The sequence below is a fragment of the Amphibalanus amphitrite genome, unplaced genomic scaffold (genome assembly GCF_019059575.1).
Source record: "Amphibalanus amphitrite isolate SeventyFive unplaced genomic scaffold, NRLGWU_Aamphi_draft 000259F_arrow, whole genome shotgun sequence".
Lineage (NCBI taxonomy): Eukaryota > Metazoa > Arthropoda > Thecostraca > Balanomorpha > Balanidae > Amphibalanus > Amphibalanus amphitrite.
Window position 1 is genome coordinate 583684 of NW_024881754.1, and position 17004 is coordinate 600687.

The 17004-nt window shown below is 52.4% G+C and overlaps 2 protein-coding genes across 6 annotated transcripts in view; both read left to right on the top strand.

Annotated features, from left to right (window-relative positions):
- Positions 1-13785, top strand: part of LOC122386677 (guanine nucleotide-binding protein G(I)/G(S)/G(T) subunit beta-1-like) — a 34729-nt gene extending 20944 nt beyond the window's left edge. For both annotated transcript variants that reach the window (XM_043376100.1, XM_043376101.1), the window contains exons 2-9: positions 3093-3176; positions 6521-6666; positions 9645-9815; positions 10168-10290; positions 11138-11267; positions 11650-11721; positions 12104-12320; positions 12816-13785. In XM_043376100.1, coding sequence (XP_043232035.1) covers positions 3120-3176; positions 6521-6666; positions 9645-9815; positions 10168-10290; positions 11138-11267; positions 11650-11721; positions 12104-12320; positions 12816-12922 — 1023 coding nt within the window. In that variant the 5' untranslated portion in view covers positions 3093-3119 and the 3' untranslated portion in view covers positions 12923-13785. The remainder of the gene's footprint in view (positions 1-3092; positions 3177-6520; positions 6667-9644; positions 9816-10167; positions 10291-11137; positions 11268-11649; positions 11722-12103; positions 12321-12815) is intronic.
- Positions 13786-14379: 594 nt separating this feature from the next.
- LOC122386696 (exocyst complex component 6B-like) overlaps positions 14380-17004 on the top strand; it is a 118371-nt gene continuing 115746 nt past the window's right edge. Inside the window, exon 1 of one of the 4 annotated variants that reach the window (XM_043376146.1) lies at positions 14380-14432. The gene's annotated coding sequence lies outside the window, so the exon portion shown is untranslated. Of the gene's footprint in view, positions 14456-17004 lie in introns of all 4 variants that reach the window. The other 3 variants (XM_043376141.1, XR_006257430.1, XM_043376148.1) reach the window with 3 other exon arrangements.

Consider the following 17004-nt stretch of genomic DNA (forward strand, 5'->3'; position numbering starts at 1 on the left):
GGTCGCTAAAGGCAAGATTTTAGATTTGGTGGGGCCGGGCTTGTCTGTAGCGAGCCACGCCCTCCTGAGAAATAGGGGCGGCCGGGCTGTACGCTCGTACCGGTGTCGGCCTTTGAGGTTTGCGCGTCGGCCGCGCCTTTGAAGCTGGGTCGGCGGTGTGCTCGGTCGGCTCGCCGGCCGGCTGACCTTTGGGTCACGGTTTGTTTGCGGGCGGCCGGCGCGGTGTTATGGGGGCCGGCGCCAAGTGAGCCGGATGGCCGCCTCCTCTGCCGGCCCCTGAAAGGCACCGACCGCCGAGGTTTTCTCTCCCACCGACTGACGGAGGATGGACAGATACGGGGAACGGGATCCGTGATACGGCGGCGAGGATAAATACGGGCGAACTGAGGCACAGGGATAGCAGACTGACTTGTCTAGCAGGCGGCAGTGTGTTTGGTTTCCTTACGCTCGTGGGTGACGAAGAGTTCAGGTCACCGCCACCTCAAATTGTTTAAAGACGCTCTTCTTCCGGGAATATCCTGCCTTTTCGCTCTCCATTTACGAATCTCGGTAGGCTGCCGTGCAGTCTGGCACACCGGCCGGCGGGCTGCACCCGGCTCCAGCTGCCGTTACAGCTCTATCTGGGCGCCGTGCACGTGCCTCGGGCCAGCTGGCACAGTTTCCTCCCCGGAGCCACCACCAGCCCTGCTCTGTACCCGCCCGGGTCGCGGCGGCACGCCGCTTTTGTTGCGTGCTAAATGCGCCGCCAGACATGCCACCCATGACCTGGCAGTAGGCACGTACCGCCGCTATTGTATTTCGAGCTGGGATGCTGCGGGGGCGCTGTGTCGGTTGTCGGGTAGTTACCGGGTGGTTGGTTACTGGGTGGTTACCGGTTGGTTACCGGGTGGTTACTGAGTGGTTACCGGGCTGATTTGGGGACTGGATGCTGAGCGGTGTTCCGTAGATATGTGAGCTCCGAGACGATGTGCTGATAGAGGCAGGTTTGAAAGGATTGAAGTGATCGAAGTGTTGGTTGTTGGTTGCTGAGTTGGTTGCTGAGTAGACCTGACTTCACATTTGGAGCGCAGAGCTGGGTTTCACTGCACAGGACAGTAATGGGTAGGCTACGAAGGTGGTGTTGGTGTCCTGGCATCTCGTCGCCAACGGTGTTTGATTATTTTCTGCAACTCCCAAACTCGCCCTGCGGGAAGCTCGTTACTTTCCAGCTATAAATGCTTGTACCGATCTGAATCCTGCTGCTAGGCAAATCGAACTTGTCCCTTGTCCTGCTGTGATCGGTAATTGATGGGCATGCAGTACCTACCGTCTTTTGGTCCGTAGTGGAAGAAGAGTCATTGCTGTGCAGTAGTTCGTTGGGCACTTATATCCGTGTTTGACGTCGCATACAGGCTACTGACATACTGACGGCTACCGACCGGGGGTCTGTCCGCGCCATACGCCTTATCTGAGGTATGGAACTTCTGTCTTATCTGTGGTGACTGGTGCGTCATCGCGGCGCCACCGACCACGGGGAAAGGTCGGCGGTCAGCGCCGCCTGCGCCGCGCCGGCCCCTCACGTGACCCGGGCGGGGTATCACGTGACCCGGGCGGGGTGTCACATGATCTAGACACCCACCTGGGGGGATACGGAGGTCAGGAGGATCCAGACGGGATGTCAATCGCAGGGGAGGGACATCAGTTCACTGGTGAGATGTCGCATGTTTTCTACGGGCACGCCGGATGCGACTGGTGGCTGCTGAGACAGCAGCAAGTAGCAACCTTCGCCCGTCTTGACTGCTGTTCAGCATCCAGTTGTCTAAATGACCTGATGCACTTTCTGACTTCTGATGACTATCACCTTGCCATAGCTCTCAGCACCTCGGAGCTAAGCTGAGGTGATTTTAGGGCAGACTCGATTTCCATTATGCTGCTGAGTAGTCAAAGGAGCTCTGTTGAACCAGCGAAGTCTTGAGCCAAACTGAACTATACCGATAGCTCTTACATTGAGTTGAGACCAGAAAACTGATCTGTCCGTCTGGCCGGGAGTTTGGGTGGACCGCCGTGACCCACTGTCTACCGACCTGACGACCGGATCCTTGGGTCGATCGGTCCGGGAGATCGCATTGTACGCGTCGGGAGGGCCGTCCTCCGGTCCCTGAAACCTGCTGATGTGTGGGTGGGTCGTGGGGCGTTCCGCTACTGAGAGATTCGGCACCAATCGGTCGTTAGAGGACTCCGCACATGGGCCTGACGTGTGGGCGGTGCGGGGCCGCGCGTGCCTCGCAGGAGTGCTGGAATCGCTGATCAGAGGGTACTTGTGCGTCGATTGGAAGTCCGAGGCGCTGGCGGCAGCTACGAGATTGTCTGTACATTGGACAAGGTTGTCATTGCCAAACATTTTTCTGGTCTGGTCTGGTCCACGTGTCTATTGGTCCAAGCTTGTCTCACTACGTTTTTAGGTTATGGTCGGGTATTCTGTTTTGGCTGGTAATAGTGGATGTTATGACTGGACACGAGATAAACATATGATAACATGTTCTTTATTACTAGGCTTGTCTGCTTCTGTTGTGTTCTGTGAATGCTGGATCTGTCGTGTGCTGGTATGTTCCCTGGACACTACCCATCTGTTCATTGCTGTTGAGAGTAATGCTACTTTATGTCGATAGTCGATATCAATAGTGCAATATGGCAAGCGTTCCTGTGGATTTCGGTATTGTGAATAAGGTTTATGTTCCGTTACGTTTTTATTTTGTGCCCTCAAAGAAGGTTATTCGTATATTGCCGCTTTTTTGGTCATTGGTCACGACACTCAAGTTCGTCGGTCTCAACGGACTGACTGAGCCAAGTTCTCTCGTAGATGCTCCAATTGGACGACTCTCCCGACTCGCACTGTATACAATGGCGTAGTGCATGTCATTGCTAGCTAATTGTTGTGCCACCATTCAGCTTTAAACCATAGAAGCTTGCCCGCTCGAAAGCTGAATACCACAAGAATACGTTATGGTCACATGGAATAGGTATGTGATGCTCCGTGTTGAGTGTTGACATGTTGTGGGGACTTTCTATCGTGTATCAGCTCGCTAACTGACATTTGTTCCTCTCTGTTTCAGATTTTTTATACTTAATTTTTAGCAAGTATGAATGAGTTGGATACATTGAGACAAGAGGCCGAGATATTAAAAAATACTATTCGAGTAAGTACCTTTGTGTGTTGTGTCTACACCCTGACCCATGATTAAATTGACTCAGTGTTTGTCGGCCGTCACGCAGAAACCATCCCCATCCCTGACCTGTCTCTGTGCCATGTCAATTGGTCTGATCGCTAACACTTGCTGCCCCTGTTTTGTTTTTCTTTTTTTTCTGCGGAATCCTGACGTTCTTTTGGTCATTATTATCCTGTTCCTGTTCTCTCGAGAAAATGAGCGAATGAATAAGCAATTTTTGATTAAGCATGGCGCAATGTTACACATATCGGCCACATCAGGAAATTAGCAATCCTCAGTGGTTTGCGCCTTTATTTAAGTGTTTAAATAATGCCACAAGTTGTAATGATCAGATCACATGATGCAGCGAAAAACCGTTGTTTTTTTTCAGTGAACTATCTTGCAACTTTCAATGTAATCCATCCGTCATTAATGGAAAGTGTGTCGTTCACGTCCCAGTAGGGTCAGTAGGTATGGCATGCACCACGCGGCTAATATAGTGCTGCATCGACCCGTCTGTGTTCGAAAAGAAACATTTAGAATTGAATCGACGCGGAAATAGGGGCTGGATTATGACACGAATACGGGACTAGGCCAGATGGCCACCCCTTCTCGTGAGTTGCGATCCCATCCCCTGCCCAATGCCCTCGCCACCTGCGAACGGGCTCTATCCCGAACCTGCGGCAGTCTTTATGCATAATCCAGATTTGTAGACTGATACGGTTGTCTCACCCGGACCTAAGATGGCCCTCCGTCCTTAGACTCCAGAAATGGCGAGCAAATGGTGGACGGGCACCGCTCTCTGAGCCGGACCTCCGCAGTCCTCGAGTCCAGACTTCTGGACGAGCGCCGCTCCCTGACCCGGACCTGCGCCGCTCCTGGAGACTTGAGGGGGACGGACGGAGGCAGGACGTGCTCTAGGGCCCGTCCGACGGATGGGGAATTAATCAGCGCTGCCACACTCCTCGTGCCGAGAGAGGCGTCCTGGCGGCGCGTCGGCCACCGTTTCGGCACGGCCAGCATGTCAGCAAGTCGTACACGGCCGTTTGACTCATCAGTCAGATTTAACGCGGCCTCAGACGCTGTCAAAATGTATGAGATGAGATGAATGCTACTAGGGTAGTTTTGTTTTACTGAACTGCGTGAAGCGTTAAACACTTCATGCTAGTGAAGTAAGTAACATCTTCGTAACTGTAGCATGTTACCTTTGTAAATGTTGACCATCCTGGACCATCATGCATTTTGTCATGAAATCTGAAAAAGCTGACGAATAATGCAAAGTGTTGTCACGTGAAAATGTATGGATGAGAATTCCCCAGCCGTCTAAAAGTTTTTCCTGGCGGACGCCTGTCGACCTCATCTTCAGAATCAGGCGGTGTTCGCCAGCCACTGTAGTCTGCCTACCATCACGGCAACCAGCCACGGGGCCTGCATACGGCCACCGCAGGTGGTTTATCCGCGCCTGTATCGGCTCGCGGCCCGGCGCCGAATCTGGACACCGCCAGCGGCCAATCAGAGCGACAGGTGACGTCACACCGCCGCGTCGGCCGGCGCTGATTGGCTGCCGCGGCGGGCGTGACGTGGCGGCGGCTTGTCATCGGGTGGCGGCGGCTGAGCCCGATCGAGATATTTTCGTCCGATCAATAGCGCGTGTGTAAGATGGCGGCCACAGGGGGCGTGCCAAGGCCGGCCGAACGGCGTGCGTGCGGCCGTGCCCGGCGCCGGGCGCTCATGGCACTCCGACGGGGAGGGGCTCCCAGCAGGGTGGCTGAGATTGGGGTCTGAGGTAGGGGGACGAGGGATGGACGATTCCGTGCACGATAGAATGATATGAGAGTTGATTGGTGCTTTATTAAATTCGGGCGTAACATAACTATTTGCGAGATTTGCGAATGTAGTCTACGGTCTCCGTGTATTCTTTCCTATTCTTATCCGAGTCACGCTGCTCCATGCTTGATAAGTACACGAGTAAAAACTTTGTCAGTTTATTTTAACGAACCATAGCAAGGTTAAAGTTAAAAGAAAGAAGAATCTCATTTTTTTGCAAAGGAAATTAGTATCTCGGGAACTGGCGAACGCGCCCCGCCAACCGTTCCCTCTTAGTTCCTGTTGTTGCCGCTAGATGTCGTAGGTGTCGAACGCCTGAATATAGGCTGTGCCGCATAGCATATGAACAGCTCTGAGGCCTATGCGACGCTGTAGGTTCAGCAGCCGCGTTCATCTGAGTGCTGCTGCATTAAAACATAGGATGCAGGTTAGCAGAGGAGTCATATTTTTTAAATATTGCTCTAAATAGTTGAGCGAATGCCACGTTTACTCTTGGACACCGGCACAGTCGCACACGTGTCGGATTTCACCGTGATCATTGCGCAATTCAATCATTATTTTTGATTAATCGCATGTGGTTGGCGACTTCAATTTGCCAAGATTCTGAACTTTCCCTTTCTTCCCTTTAACATTTACTCCGATCTACGTGGGCGAGCGCGAGCGAGACTCAAGTCTTATCTCATAGTTTTGGGTGATGCGCATCGAAATTACTTCACCCTTGAGTGCTCCTCAGTTGCAACTTTTGAATAGCTCAGCTACCACCTGCTGCACGTTTCTCTCATTTCGAATTCTCTCTGATGAGTGTTCCTCCGTTATGGGTAGACGTTTCCCCGTCACTAGATCTTCTGCCGTTCCTCATGCCATGTCTGCCCCCCACTCTGTACGATCCCCCGTAACCAGGTGTGTCTGTGGAGGAACGGCCCGGTAACAGTTCGACAGCGCCGGGAACTCGACCGTCCATCACCAGCCGACACGGTCGAAGCCACCGGGCCAGGCGGTCTCTCAGCCATCCCCTGACCAACGCTCTGCGGTGTGCCGAGATCGTCACACTGCTGTGCTCGTTTTCATGCTTTAAAGTGTTGGTGGCCGTTGAAATTGCGAAAGCTACCCGACACTGTCATCATCATCATTCCATGTGTTATGTGTTGCTTCCCTATGTCATTGCTATTGTTGTGCTTAATTTTATTGAACACGAACTTTTTACTTTTGTGCTTTTTTGCTTATTCATTTTTATGCAATATCATTTTTATATCCCATTGATTTGTGTATTCAGCATTTTGTTCCTGGTTCTATCTTCTTCCCTTTGATAAGACGTGGTGCTCAAGCATACTATGTTTGCTGCTCTGAGCTTTCACTTTCGTGACTCACACTGTCTGTGGTTTGCCGGCGTCCATGTCCGCCCCTACCCGCAGGACCATGTTGACCGTAACACGCAAATTCTCGCCCTTCTCTGATATTATATGGGCGTGCAATGTATTTTTGCTAATATTCTGACGGTTTGTTTTCAGGATGCCCGGAAGGCGGCGTGTGACACCACCCTTGTGCAGGCAACTGCCACAATGGAACAGATCGGACGAATACAAATGCGCAACCGACGAACGTTGCGCGGCCACCTCGCCAAAATCTACGCCATGCACTGGGGCTGCGACTCGCGGTACGTAATCAGATCTACGCCAGATTCCGCGGTCCTCTATAATATAAAAAAGTGTCCCGATATAGTGTTCCGGTGCAATATAAATCCTTTGTTGGCTCAATGGGTGGGTGTCTGTAAAAAAAAAAACGCGTTTGTTATGTAAGGACATGAGTCTGAACCTTTTGTCTGTTCCCTGGGATAAAGATAGAGGCATTGGGACAGACTAGCATCCGGGAAACAATTTAAGAAACTAGGTAATTATAGAGTGGAAATCGTAGTAATATGCATTGATGTGAATCCAAAACAAGCACACCTTCCTTGAACCAGTTGAACCTCTCCCAACATACATATGTGGCACTAAATCATTCCGTCAGTGCTAAGTTTGTACATAATATGCCGCTAAGGAACAGTTAAACTGGAACATTTCGTTGTTCGCTCTCATGGTCGTATCGCTTCAGGAAAGAAACAATTCTTGTATTTCTTTTTTAATAAATCTTAAACATTCTGTAGGGGGTCGCGCAAAATTGGAAAATCTGACCTGCATAGTGGCGCTCCATGAAGCCAGGCAACTGTATATACAGTGATAATCGCTGAGCGCTGAGGGGCCACTGACGTTACTCCTCTGTCTTGGTCGCCTCATTGCCACTACCATCTGGTCTCTGATGACCAAAACGTGCTGCTCTGCACTTTGTGAATGCTTACGCTGTTTTGCTTCCTTTCGCTGGTAGGTATAGTAGGCATACCTTATTTTCGTTAGCGTCTGTTATTGTTCTGATGGCTAAAACAGTGACAGAAAAATGGCTGCCTTTCCCTCAGATGGTTTTCGCACGACAACATGTTTCTAGATTCCATATCCTACATCCATTTCCTATCGTCGAGTCAGTGATGGCTGATGGTACGTGTTTTCTTCTTCGCATTGACGCTGTGCATATGTAATGGTATGTTAGTGGTCATGTTTGGGGCTAGAAGGTTCCGTTTAGACACCTTCGTCACTTAGTGCTGTCCATTGACCCTAAAGCAAAGTGGCGATATCCTTAGGGTATTCTCTGGGTGGGTGTATCTCTTACTCGCGAGTGGCGGGCTCGCCTATGTGCTACTCGACTATAACTAGATTTAGTTAGATAGAGCGTGTGAGTGGGTGGGTACGAGCTCTGTGAGTGGAGAGAGCTGCATGGTAACATCAGTAGATGCCGGCCCGGCTGAGTTGAATTAGCCGACCTGGATTGGTTCAGTTAGTTACCGTGTCACTTGTAGATGGGGTCCTAGTGTCGGTGGTTCCCCTCTGGATTCTAAGCGGGCCAAGTGCCACTAGACGGCTCACATAATGTGCATCTTGTAAAGTTGTATTCACGCGGTAACTTTGAAATGTGTCGATGGATGCTCAAAGGGTTGAATATCGGCAAGGATTCGGAATTATTGAAAGTAAGAATCGATTAGCACTTTTGGTGTAATGCAATTTAAGATAGGACTGAACTTTGGTAAATCCCCGCGAAGCATTGGCTGAATTATGGAGGTAATATGACCCTGGAATCCATCGTTCTACTGACCTTTGACGACCATTCCTGCCGTGACCCGCTCTCACCGCATATCTTGAGGTTCTAATGTGACAATGCTGAATAGGTACACCCTCACATCCTTTTTGGGGTTACTTTTGCTCTGAACGGAGCAGATAAGACAATTGGTTGAGTCAATTTTGGAAACCTTGGGTGAAACCAGGTGTAGCCCAACAACAACAACTGTTCGCCGTACGGTGTCAGAAGGAGATATTTCCCCCTTTGAATGTAAGTATTGCATTTAACTGACCAAGACCTCGCCTACCGACTCTTCCAAAAAGTATGTTTACAAACTGCACAGGAGCTTTAGTCTATCCACCTTCCTGCACGTCTGTCTGACGATCATTAGTGAGATAGGCGCGCGGAAAGTGATTCCCCGGCCCCAGCGAGGCGCGTGCGGCGCCCGGCTCTCTCATTTGCCGGCCGGAGCGGATCCTGGATGGAGCGGCGGCGGCTCAGAGCCGCTGACGTCACTGCACCGATCCGTGCACGGTCCGGGCGGCTGGTGAGATCCCTCCCGAACTCGGCGGTACCTGCCATAGAGCCACCACGGGGGACAGCCCCCCCCCCCCCCGGTTGTGATGCTGCCGTCGACCGGCCTTCTCGGCGCCGGGAATAGCCTCGTCTCCGGGTGATGGGCCCGGCCGGCGGCAGTGACGCTGTCGGCGCATCGACCACCGCCGGCCGCTGTTCCCATGGCCGGCCGGCGGCGGCGGCAGCGGCGGCGGACCGCCGCGCCGGCCGGCAGGTCGATACCGCCCGCCGCCCGCCGGCCGCCGGCCGCCGACTGACTCAGAACCGACGTTGCCTAGCAACGCGGTAGCTGATGTCACCGCGGCAAGGGGAGCTGAGGGCGGTCGCGTGGGCGGGGGGCGGGGCCGGGGCGCCGCGGCAAGGGGAGCTCTAAGTGGGCTGATCGGTCTTTGGCTTGTTCGTCTTTTGTCCGAGATAAGAGCGGAGTGTGCTCTCACGGGGCCAGCCCGCTCGCTGCTGGCCCAGCACTCAGATTCTCTCAGGGGCGAGTTGGTATACAAGGGAGCGACTTTTGTTACATCAGGCTGTTGCCATCGAATCCTTCATAACGAATATTATATATTTGCTGAAGGATTTGGCAAAACGTAACGAAATCAGGCATCAATATGTGGTGAGCTGTGAGCACGTTGCCAGCCGCACCAAGCTCCGACCAGAGGTATGCACGTCACGAAATCCGCCCGAGATGGGTGGGTGGAATTGGTTTGGCGCCGTCGAGGAACAAAAGTCCCAAACGGTCCCCCTCAATGCTGCTGTAAGGATTGACCGTCATTGCGTCATCTCTGGTGATATTAACCACGGGCTCTCCTTTTAGCAACACAAACGATGTTTTGGGCGCCACGTCCGCATGTTTCATCACTTCGGCGATCGTCTCTGTCTGTGCTCTGACCAGCTGTTATTCTGTGTCATTGCCAGGAACCTGGTGTCGGCGTCTCAGGACGGCAAGCTGATCGTATGGGACAGCTACTCGACCAACAAGGTGCACGCCATCCCTCTGCGCTCCTCATGGGTCATGACCTGCGCCTACGCTCCTTCGGGCAACTTCGTGGCCTGCGGCGGTCTGGACAACATCTGTTCAATATACAGGTGAGCTCAGGCGATGCGGGCGGCTGCGCTGCTCCGAAACAGGCTATTTAGGTGCCGTATTGTGCGGCGCTACGTGGGTAGATTCATCTGTGCCTAAATATAGGGGGCGATATTAGTGGATAGGGCCGGCGCAGCGGACGGCGTTGATGTTTGCTGGGATATTTATAAACGTTGCATAATGCTGCACCACCTGTGTTTGAAGGTGTTGTTTCGAACAACATGGTTCAAACATGCTTGTTTGGCGCAGCTGCCTATCTCTGACCCTCCGTGTGGTGTGTGGTGTGTGCTGCAGCCTGAAGACCTGGCGATTTTACCCGTGTACCGCTCTGACCTGTCTGACCTCTCTCCCCAGCCTGAAGACCCGGGAGGGCAGTGTGCGCGTCAGCAGAGAACTGCCCGGCCACACGGGCTACCTGAGCTGCTGTCGGTTCGTCGACGACAACCAGATCGTGACCAGCTCCGGTGACATGACCTGGTCAGTGCTGCTGGAGTCAGCAGCTGGACCTCGTCCAAAGCATAACATGTCCCTAACTGTGGAACGATCCTGAACTCAATCAGACGCATATTCTTGAGAAGTATTTGCCAGACTTCAATAAGGCTTCACGCTTGGCTTCACGAGTCTTTAGAAAAACTCAGTCAGGCTCATATAGGCCAACCCTGGGTTTTCACCCTTTTGCTAGCTTGCCCGTTGCCAACGCCGTGGACAAAAGTCGCTTCTGTCAGTGGCCCTGTTCACTTTCGGAGAGGGAAGTGCTTCGATCGACACGTCTGTTTCCGCTAGTCTGTTTTCTTACTGCTTCGAATTCACACTGTTGGTTATTCATGACTCCCGTTTCAATTATACGTTATGGGGATGTGTGATGTCGCTAAACGAAAGTTTCCAATGTCGGCCTGTATTCATTATGCGTTCATTTATGCGTATTCTGTGTCACCCTCGTCCATGCTGTCAATCGGTATGTAAAATATCGTGTGACCGGAATATATAATTATGCCGCCTAACGCTAAACGAGCAGGTTTGCTGTGTGTGACAGCTTGTGAAAGAGAACGGTGCATTTTTGATGGCATGAGCTGCCTCTCTTTCTCTATTTATTTCCCTCTTCCTCTCCTTTTCCCTCTTTCCCTCTGATTCTCTCTCTCTCTCGCCCTCTTTCCCTCTACTTCTCTCTCTTCCTGTTCTTCTCTCCCTATTCCTCTCTCTCTCCCAATCTCCCCCTCACTCGCCCTCCAAAACTGCACTATCATCACGTTTATAGATAAGCTCCAGCCCAGTTTCCCGTGTCGATGTCCCCTGATCTCCCCTGCCCTCTCCGCCCTGCCGACAGCGCGCTCTGGGACATTGAGACGGGCCAGCAGTGCACGGCGTTCACCGGTCACACCGGGGACGTCATGTCCCTCTCGCTGGCGCCCGACATGCGCACATTCGTCTCCGGCGCCTGCGACGCCTCCGCCAAGGTAACGATGATGGGGATGTGACGGGATGGTATGGAAGAAATGCATGGTTGTGGTTGAAATTGAGCGATTCGTTTTTTCTGTTTTTTTTTTCTTGTTCTTTTGGTGATATTGTTTATTGTTAGCCCCAATGTGCACTGACAATCATGACATCAAATTATGTTTTCCCAATTTTCTGATGTGAACAGTATTCTTGATGCTACTCCAACCCATCGAACTGCTGTCATAAGGTCATCTAATGTTTTTTCTCTTTCCCATACCCCCCTGATTTCGACGCTTGTGTCATTTACCAGCATTACACTCGTTGCCCGAGTCGTGTGGCCCTCTCATACGACTCCAGTAGTGCACCCCACTGACTCTGCCACCGCCCTGCTCTGTCCGGTAGCTATGGGACGTACGAGAGGGCGTGTGTCGCCAGACCTTCTCCGGACACGAGTCAGACATCAACGCCATCGGGGTGAGTGACCTGTCGGCGGCAGCTGTATGCGCGTGCGTGGTCCTACAGTCGGTTTTAGAGAGCTTACGACACGGATTGTCATTGTCTGCTCAAGGGGTTGTTAAGCAAAGACAGATAAGAATCGTTGAACTTAGAAGCCAGGCGTCTCTATCTTTGTATCGATATCTTCTCTTTCAATTCTGGTTATGCATTTTACGAAAGCAGATTAACTTGAATCGTAGATAACAAAATAGAACTTATTGTGGCAATGCTCATCATACATCTGCCATCCATAGGTGTCTATGCTGCAGCTCTGATGTTTCCTTTCCTATCGCACTTAGCGCGTGCCCACCTCTCCCAGCCTGCTCTGAGACCACCTCTCACCATCACCCTCCCTCGGCAGTTTTTCCCGAGCGGGAACGCGTTCGCCACGGGCTCGGACGACGCCACGTGTCGCCTGTTCGACATCCGCGCCGACCAGGAGCTGGCCATGTACTCGCACGACAACATTATCTGCGGCATCACCAGCGTGGCGTTCAGCAAGTCTGGCCGCCTGCTGCTGGCCGGATACGACGACTTCAACTGCAACGTCTGGGACGCCATGCGCACAGAGCGGGCCGGTACGTGCGGTTGGAGGGGAGAGGGGGAGATAGGGGTTCAATTTAACAGTCAACTGCAGTCATGGAGAACGAGAACTTTGGGACGCCATGCGCACAGAGCGGGCCGGTACGATGCCCGAGAGTGCAGGACGGGGAGGGTGCCTGCGTTGAAGGGAGAAATATGCGTCTCTTTTTCTTACTCTTTTTTTTCTCCTCCGTACTGATACGTGGCTCTTAGTTATGATTGATACTCTGATTGCAAGTTGTGCCTTTTTGACGAAATCACTCGTTAGCGTGCACCAGCAGGTAGTCCATTTGCTAATTTTTTATCTTTCACTCTCGTTATTTTGTCACAAAATAAGAAATTGGTTTTGAAAGGATCAACACCTTTAATACCATGCGGTCGCCTGATTTTCACCGTGCATTGTCTGAGCCGCCTCGCTCCATTATTTCCAAGTTCATCCCAACACTTCACTATCGCGTCTATTGACTTATGGCTACCTCTCTCTGTTTCAGGCGTGCTGGCCGGTCACGACAATCGGGTCAGCTGTCTGGGCGTCACAGAGGACGGCATGGCCGTCTGCACCGGCTCCTGGGACAGCTTCCTCAAAATCTGGAACTAGCCGGCCGCCCGACACAGCGGCCGCCGCCAGCCGTCGCGTGCGTCAGTATCGTTTTATTTTGGCTTTTATCTGGGAGCCGCGTGGCCGGCGTCTACGCGGCGCGGGCAGGAGCGCGGACAGCGCCGAGCTGATGTCCGCCGCGCCGCCCCGCCGCCGCCTCGCCGCGCTACCTCTCTGTAGAGTCTTGTGTTTAACGGCAAAATAATCATCATGTGATTTGCTGTGAGGCGTCGGTTATTTATAATGTGCCGTTTGCCAGGTGTTGGTGCGAGCGGCGCGGCGCGCGCCGGGCGGCTGGGTCCGCCGCGGCAGCGCCGCCGGCTGCCCCACCCGGAGGACTGCAGCGCGGCCGAACAACATCTCCAGGGCTCAGGGCCGCGCTGCTGTCAGCCGGCTGGGTGTGGCCGGCGCCGGGCGCCGCCGCCTGCCGACCGCCGCGCCGCCGCCGGGCCGGCCGGCCGCCGCCGCCGACCGCCGCGCCTCCCCCGCCTGTCCCTTCGGGCGGCGCCGCGCGGCCGGGGCGGGCGGCCGACCGGCGCGGCGGCGGCACGGAGCGTCCGGCGCAGGTCGCCGCCGCTCGCCGGCCGCGCGCAGTCTGTTCATGTTCGTGTTTCTTATACCGAGGGTAGAGCTGCGCGGCGGGCCTGCAGCCGACGGGGCCGAGAGAGAGAGAGAGATAGCTTTTCTAGGGGTGCCGCCGCTCCGACCGGGCCGGACCGGCACGGCACGCGCGCGCCACCAGACTCGGTTCCCACTCGGCCTATGTTCCTTTGACGAAATTTTTACGCTATAGCTTCTATATCGTTCGTGGATTTTGTCATGTAAGGAACCATCCGATTTGTCCAATAAAATACTTGTCTTTACGACTGTACTGTGTGGCCTGGATTTCGGGATAAGACATCGTGGTTGTGGGGGATGTGGGAAGGGATAAGCGTCTCAACGCGGCGCTCGTCTACGGCTGAGCTTTTGTTATCACTTATCAGTCGTGGCATGGGCAATGGGTTTTGCAGCTTGGCAGTGACTGCTGGGGAACGGCACAGCCACATACCAGTTTGTTATTAGCGCTGTCAGCCGGCCGAGAGCAGCGGCTGCTGCAGATACTGTCTAGTGTCTAACGAGGAAACTGCCGTCCCAGAGTCACGTTTCAGTTTCGGATCAGCCTCGCGGTGCAGGCTGAGCTGTGCACGTTTGCGTCACATCTAAATTCTAATAGGTGAGTTTTAGACAGCGGTATCACTGATGTCTGTGGGGATATCTTTCATAGCATTGCGACTTACATACATCCACTGTATTTCCTACGGTCAATAATGGAGGCTGATGTGTAAGGTTGTGCTTCTCGCGCTTCTAGCCCTAGGTATCTCGCTTCTAGCTTCGTGGCAGATGCCGAGGTGTCGCAGAGGCGGATGGATGGGGCAACAAAAAGGAAGAAAAAGACTATTGAGGCATTTATGACGTTTGTGACGCAGCCGCAACCATTTGTTGACAACGCTTCAAATCATTTCCCGAAGTTGTGGTTATTTTTCTTTATTCAGTGTACTTAGCAATATTTTTCGCAAATTATGTGATGGGGACAATACCATCGACTTCTGGCATATTGATATTCCATTCTTTGTTTCCATAAACCCAAGGCTATGTAAACCTTTAAGCCCAAGGATGTCAATGTTGTGGTTTGGGTTGTTGGTGATAAACAGAATGAGAAGGCACATTTATTTCAATTTAAAATTTTGATCAAAACCACTTAAATGGAATGCTTCACAAGAGCAGAGTCCCTTCTATTCAGAGTTTGTTGTGTTGGCCCTGCCCTCTACCGAGGCTGTATAAATACCACCCACTCTACCCTCCAATTGTGTAGTTCCTTCCAACCGCAGTTGACGCGCCTGTAAACCCTAATAAACAAACAAACTTCTTTATGACAGAATTTAGTGTCTGATGACATATGTACGCACATAGCCGCACTTGGCTGGTCAGAGCCCTGATCGGCGGCCGGCTAGTACTCTTGCCCGCGCTCACATACGTGCACGTTACCCCGGCAACGGGCTATTGACCAATGAGAAGCGAGAAAAGTGTTACGTCACTGCGATTTTTCATATACCTGTGCCCCCCGGACGTGACGTAGTGTGCTCGCGTGCGTGCAGGGTCTCTGCGATCGAAAAAGAGCGCTAGCAGCGCGCCACTCGACGCCGCAATTGTCTAAAGCGGCGTGTTAGTATGCTTTATTATGAATGATGTGTGTAAAAGTGAGTTTTTACGTTGTTTATTTGGAGGAAATGGTTGGAATAAATTAAGTTATTTTTATTTCTGTTGATTGGAGTTTTTCTTAAAAAGATTTCGGTCTATAGCATTGATATTTACTGAAAATACCTTCGCTTGAATAAATAGAGGCCTCCACGGTGACGTCACAAACTATTTTTCGTAACTGGCAACGCTGACTGGTAGGCAAAACAAACCGGGCGATCGCGGCCATTTGCACTGGCGTCTCGTGGTTTATCGGATTGTGAGAGCTGTTTTCGATAGTTTTTTCTCTAGTTTGTGTTTTTGTTCGTGATGTACGACTCCTCACGATACAAAGCAAAGCTCTGCCTGGGAGAGAAGGTATTTCCTGATCCGTACAAGATCGATGAGGCCTACTGGATCTCGGACAGTTTCGAGAAGCTCCCACTCGTGCTGTTTCCAGATATATTTGCGTATCTGGTCTCCACTTCTGGCACTTTCACGTCCGACAACTTGAAAGCTTTCAAGTCACTAGATGCTTGGAATGTGTTTTTGTCTAGTCATGTTGGCCCACTCAAGCTCTGCTCAGTGGATACCAGTGGTGTTTTCGTGAAGGCAGAGGTACAGGCCAGTCAGACGGCTTCAAAGTCGTATAATGCATGGGTGCTCTGCCACCCCAATGGCAGTGTTATGTCTGCCCACTGCCAATGCATGGCAGGACTTGGAGAAGTGTGCAGCCATGTGGCAGGTGTGCTCTACAAGATCCAAGCAGCCGTACTCCACGGACTGACAGAGAATGCACCAACAAGCAAGGCCTGTCAATGGAATCATCAGACAGCTACGAAGAAGGTGGAGCCCAGCAAGGTCCTTGACATTGCAGCAGACATGGGCATTCCTGCCAAGCGAAGCAGCGTCGAGTTCATCATGTCTGATGCTGCATTTCAGACAGAGCTGCAGGATCTGCCTGCTGGGTGTGCGCTGCAAAGCTCTCTGCCAGTCAGTGGTGATGTTGTGGATGGCAGGACTGAGCTGCCATATCCCATCTACAAGATGTTCTCCATCTTGAAGAAGATAGCTCCTAGTGATGCTGAGCCATCGAGGAAGTACTGTGAGATGCTGGTTAACAAACTGAAGAAGATGTACCCGAGTGATGTGATAGGGAACGTCGAGCGAGCTACTGTGGATCAGGGAGGATCGAAGGAGTGGCTTAACCAGAGGCATGGAAGGGTGACTGCTTCAGTGTTTGGTGAGGTGGTGAGCCATGTCGAGGGGGGACGACAGAGTGCATCATTGGTGCGTAAGATCGTGGAGCCAGCGTCCTGTAAGCTTACAGTGCCTGCTGTAGTCTGGGGACATACACACGAGGCAGATGCTTGTGTTGCTGTAGAAGGGGTTCTGAGCTCTATGCATAGTGAGCTGACAATTCGTAAGTGTGGGCTGTTCGTCAGCCCTGACCACCCCTACCTGGCTGCCTCCCCAGATGGTATCATTGAGTGTGCATGCTGTGGGACATGGGTTCTGGAGGTGAAGTGCCCCTTTAGCCTGAAGGACAAGTCTCCGCAGGAGGCTGGGTTTCTAGATGAGAATGGGCACCTCAAAGCAGAGCACCCGTACATGATGCAGGTGCAGGGACAGATGATGGTCTGTGGGCTAAAGTCATGTGCATTTTGTGTGTATGTGCCGGGGCAGAAGCCCCATGTTCTGGTGATAAAGTACATGGAGAGCATGGGTGACTACCTGGTGAAGGTTCTTGAAACCTTTTATGTGAAAGAGATTGTGCCAGCACTCCTGAAGTGATGTCATAGCTAGCGACTGTGCCGGGTGCCCATTAGTGCACATGTAGGTTGTTCTGTCACTGACACCAGATGGTC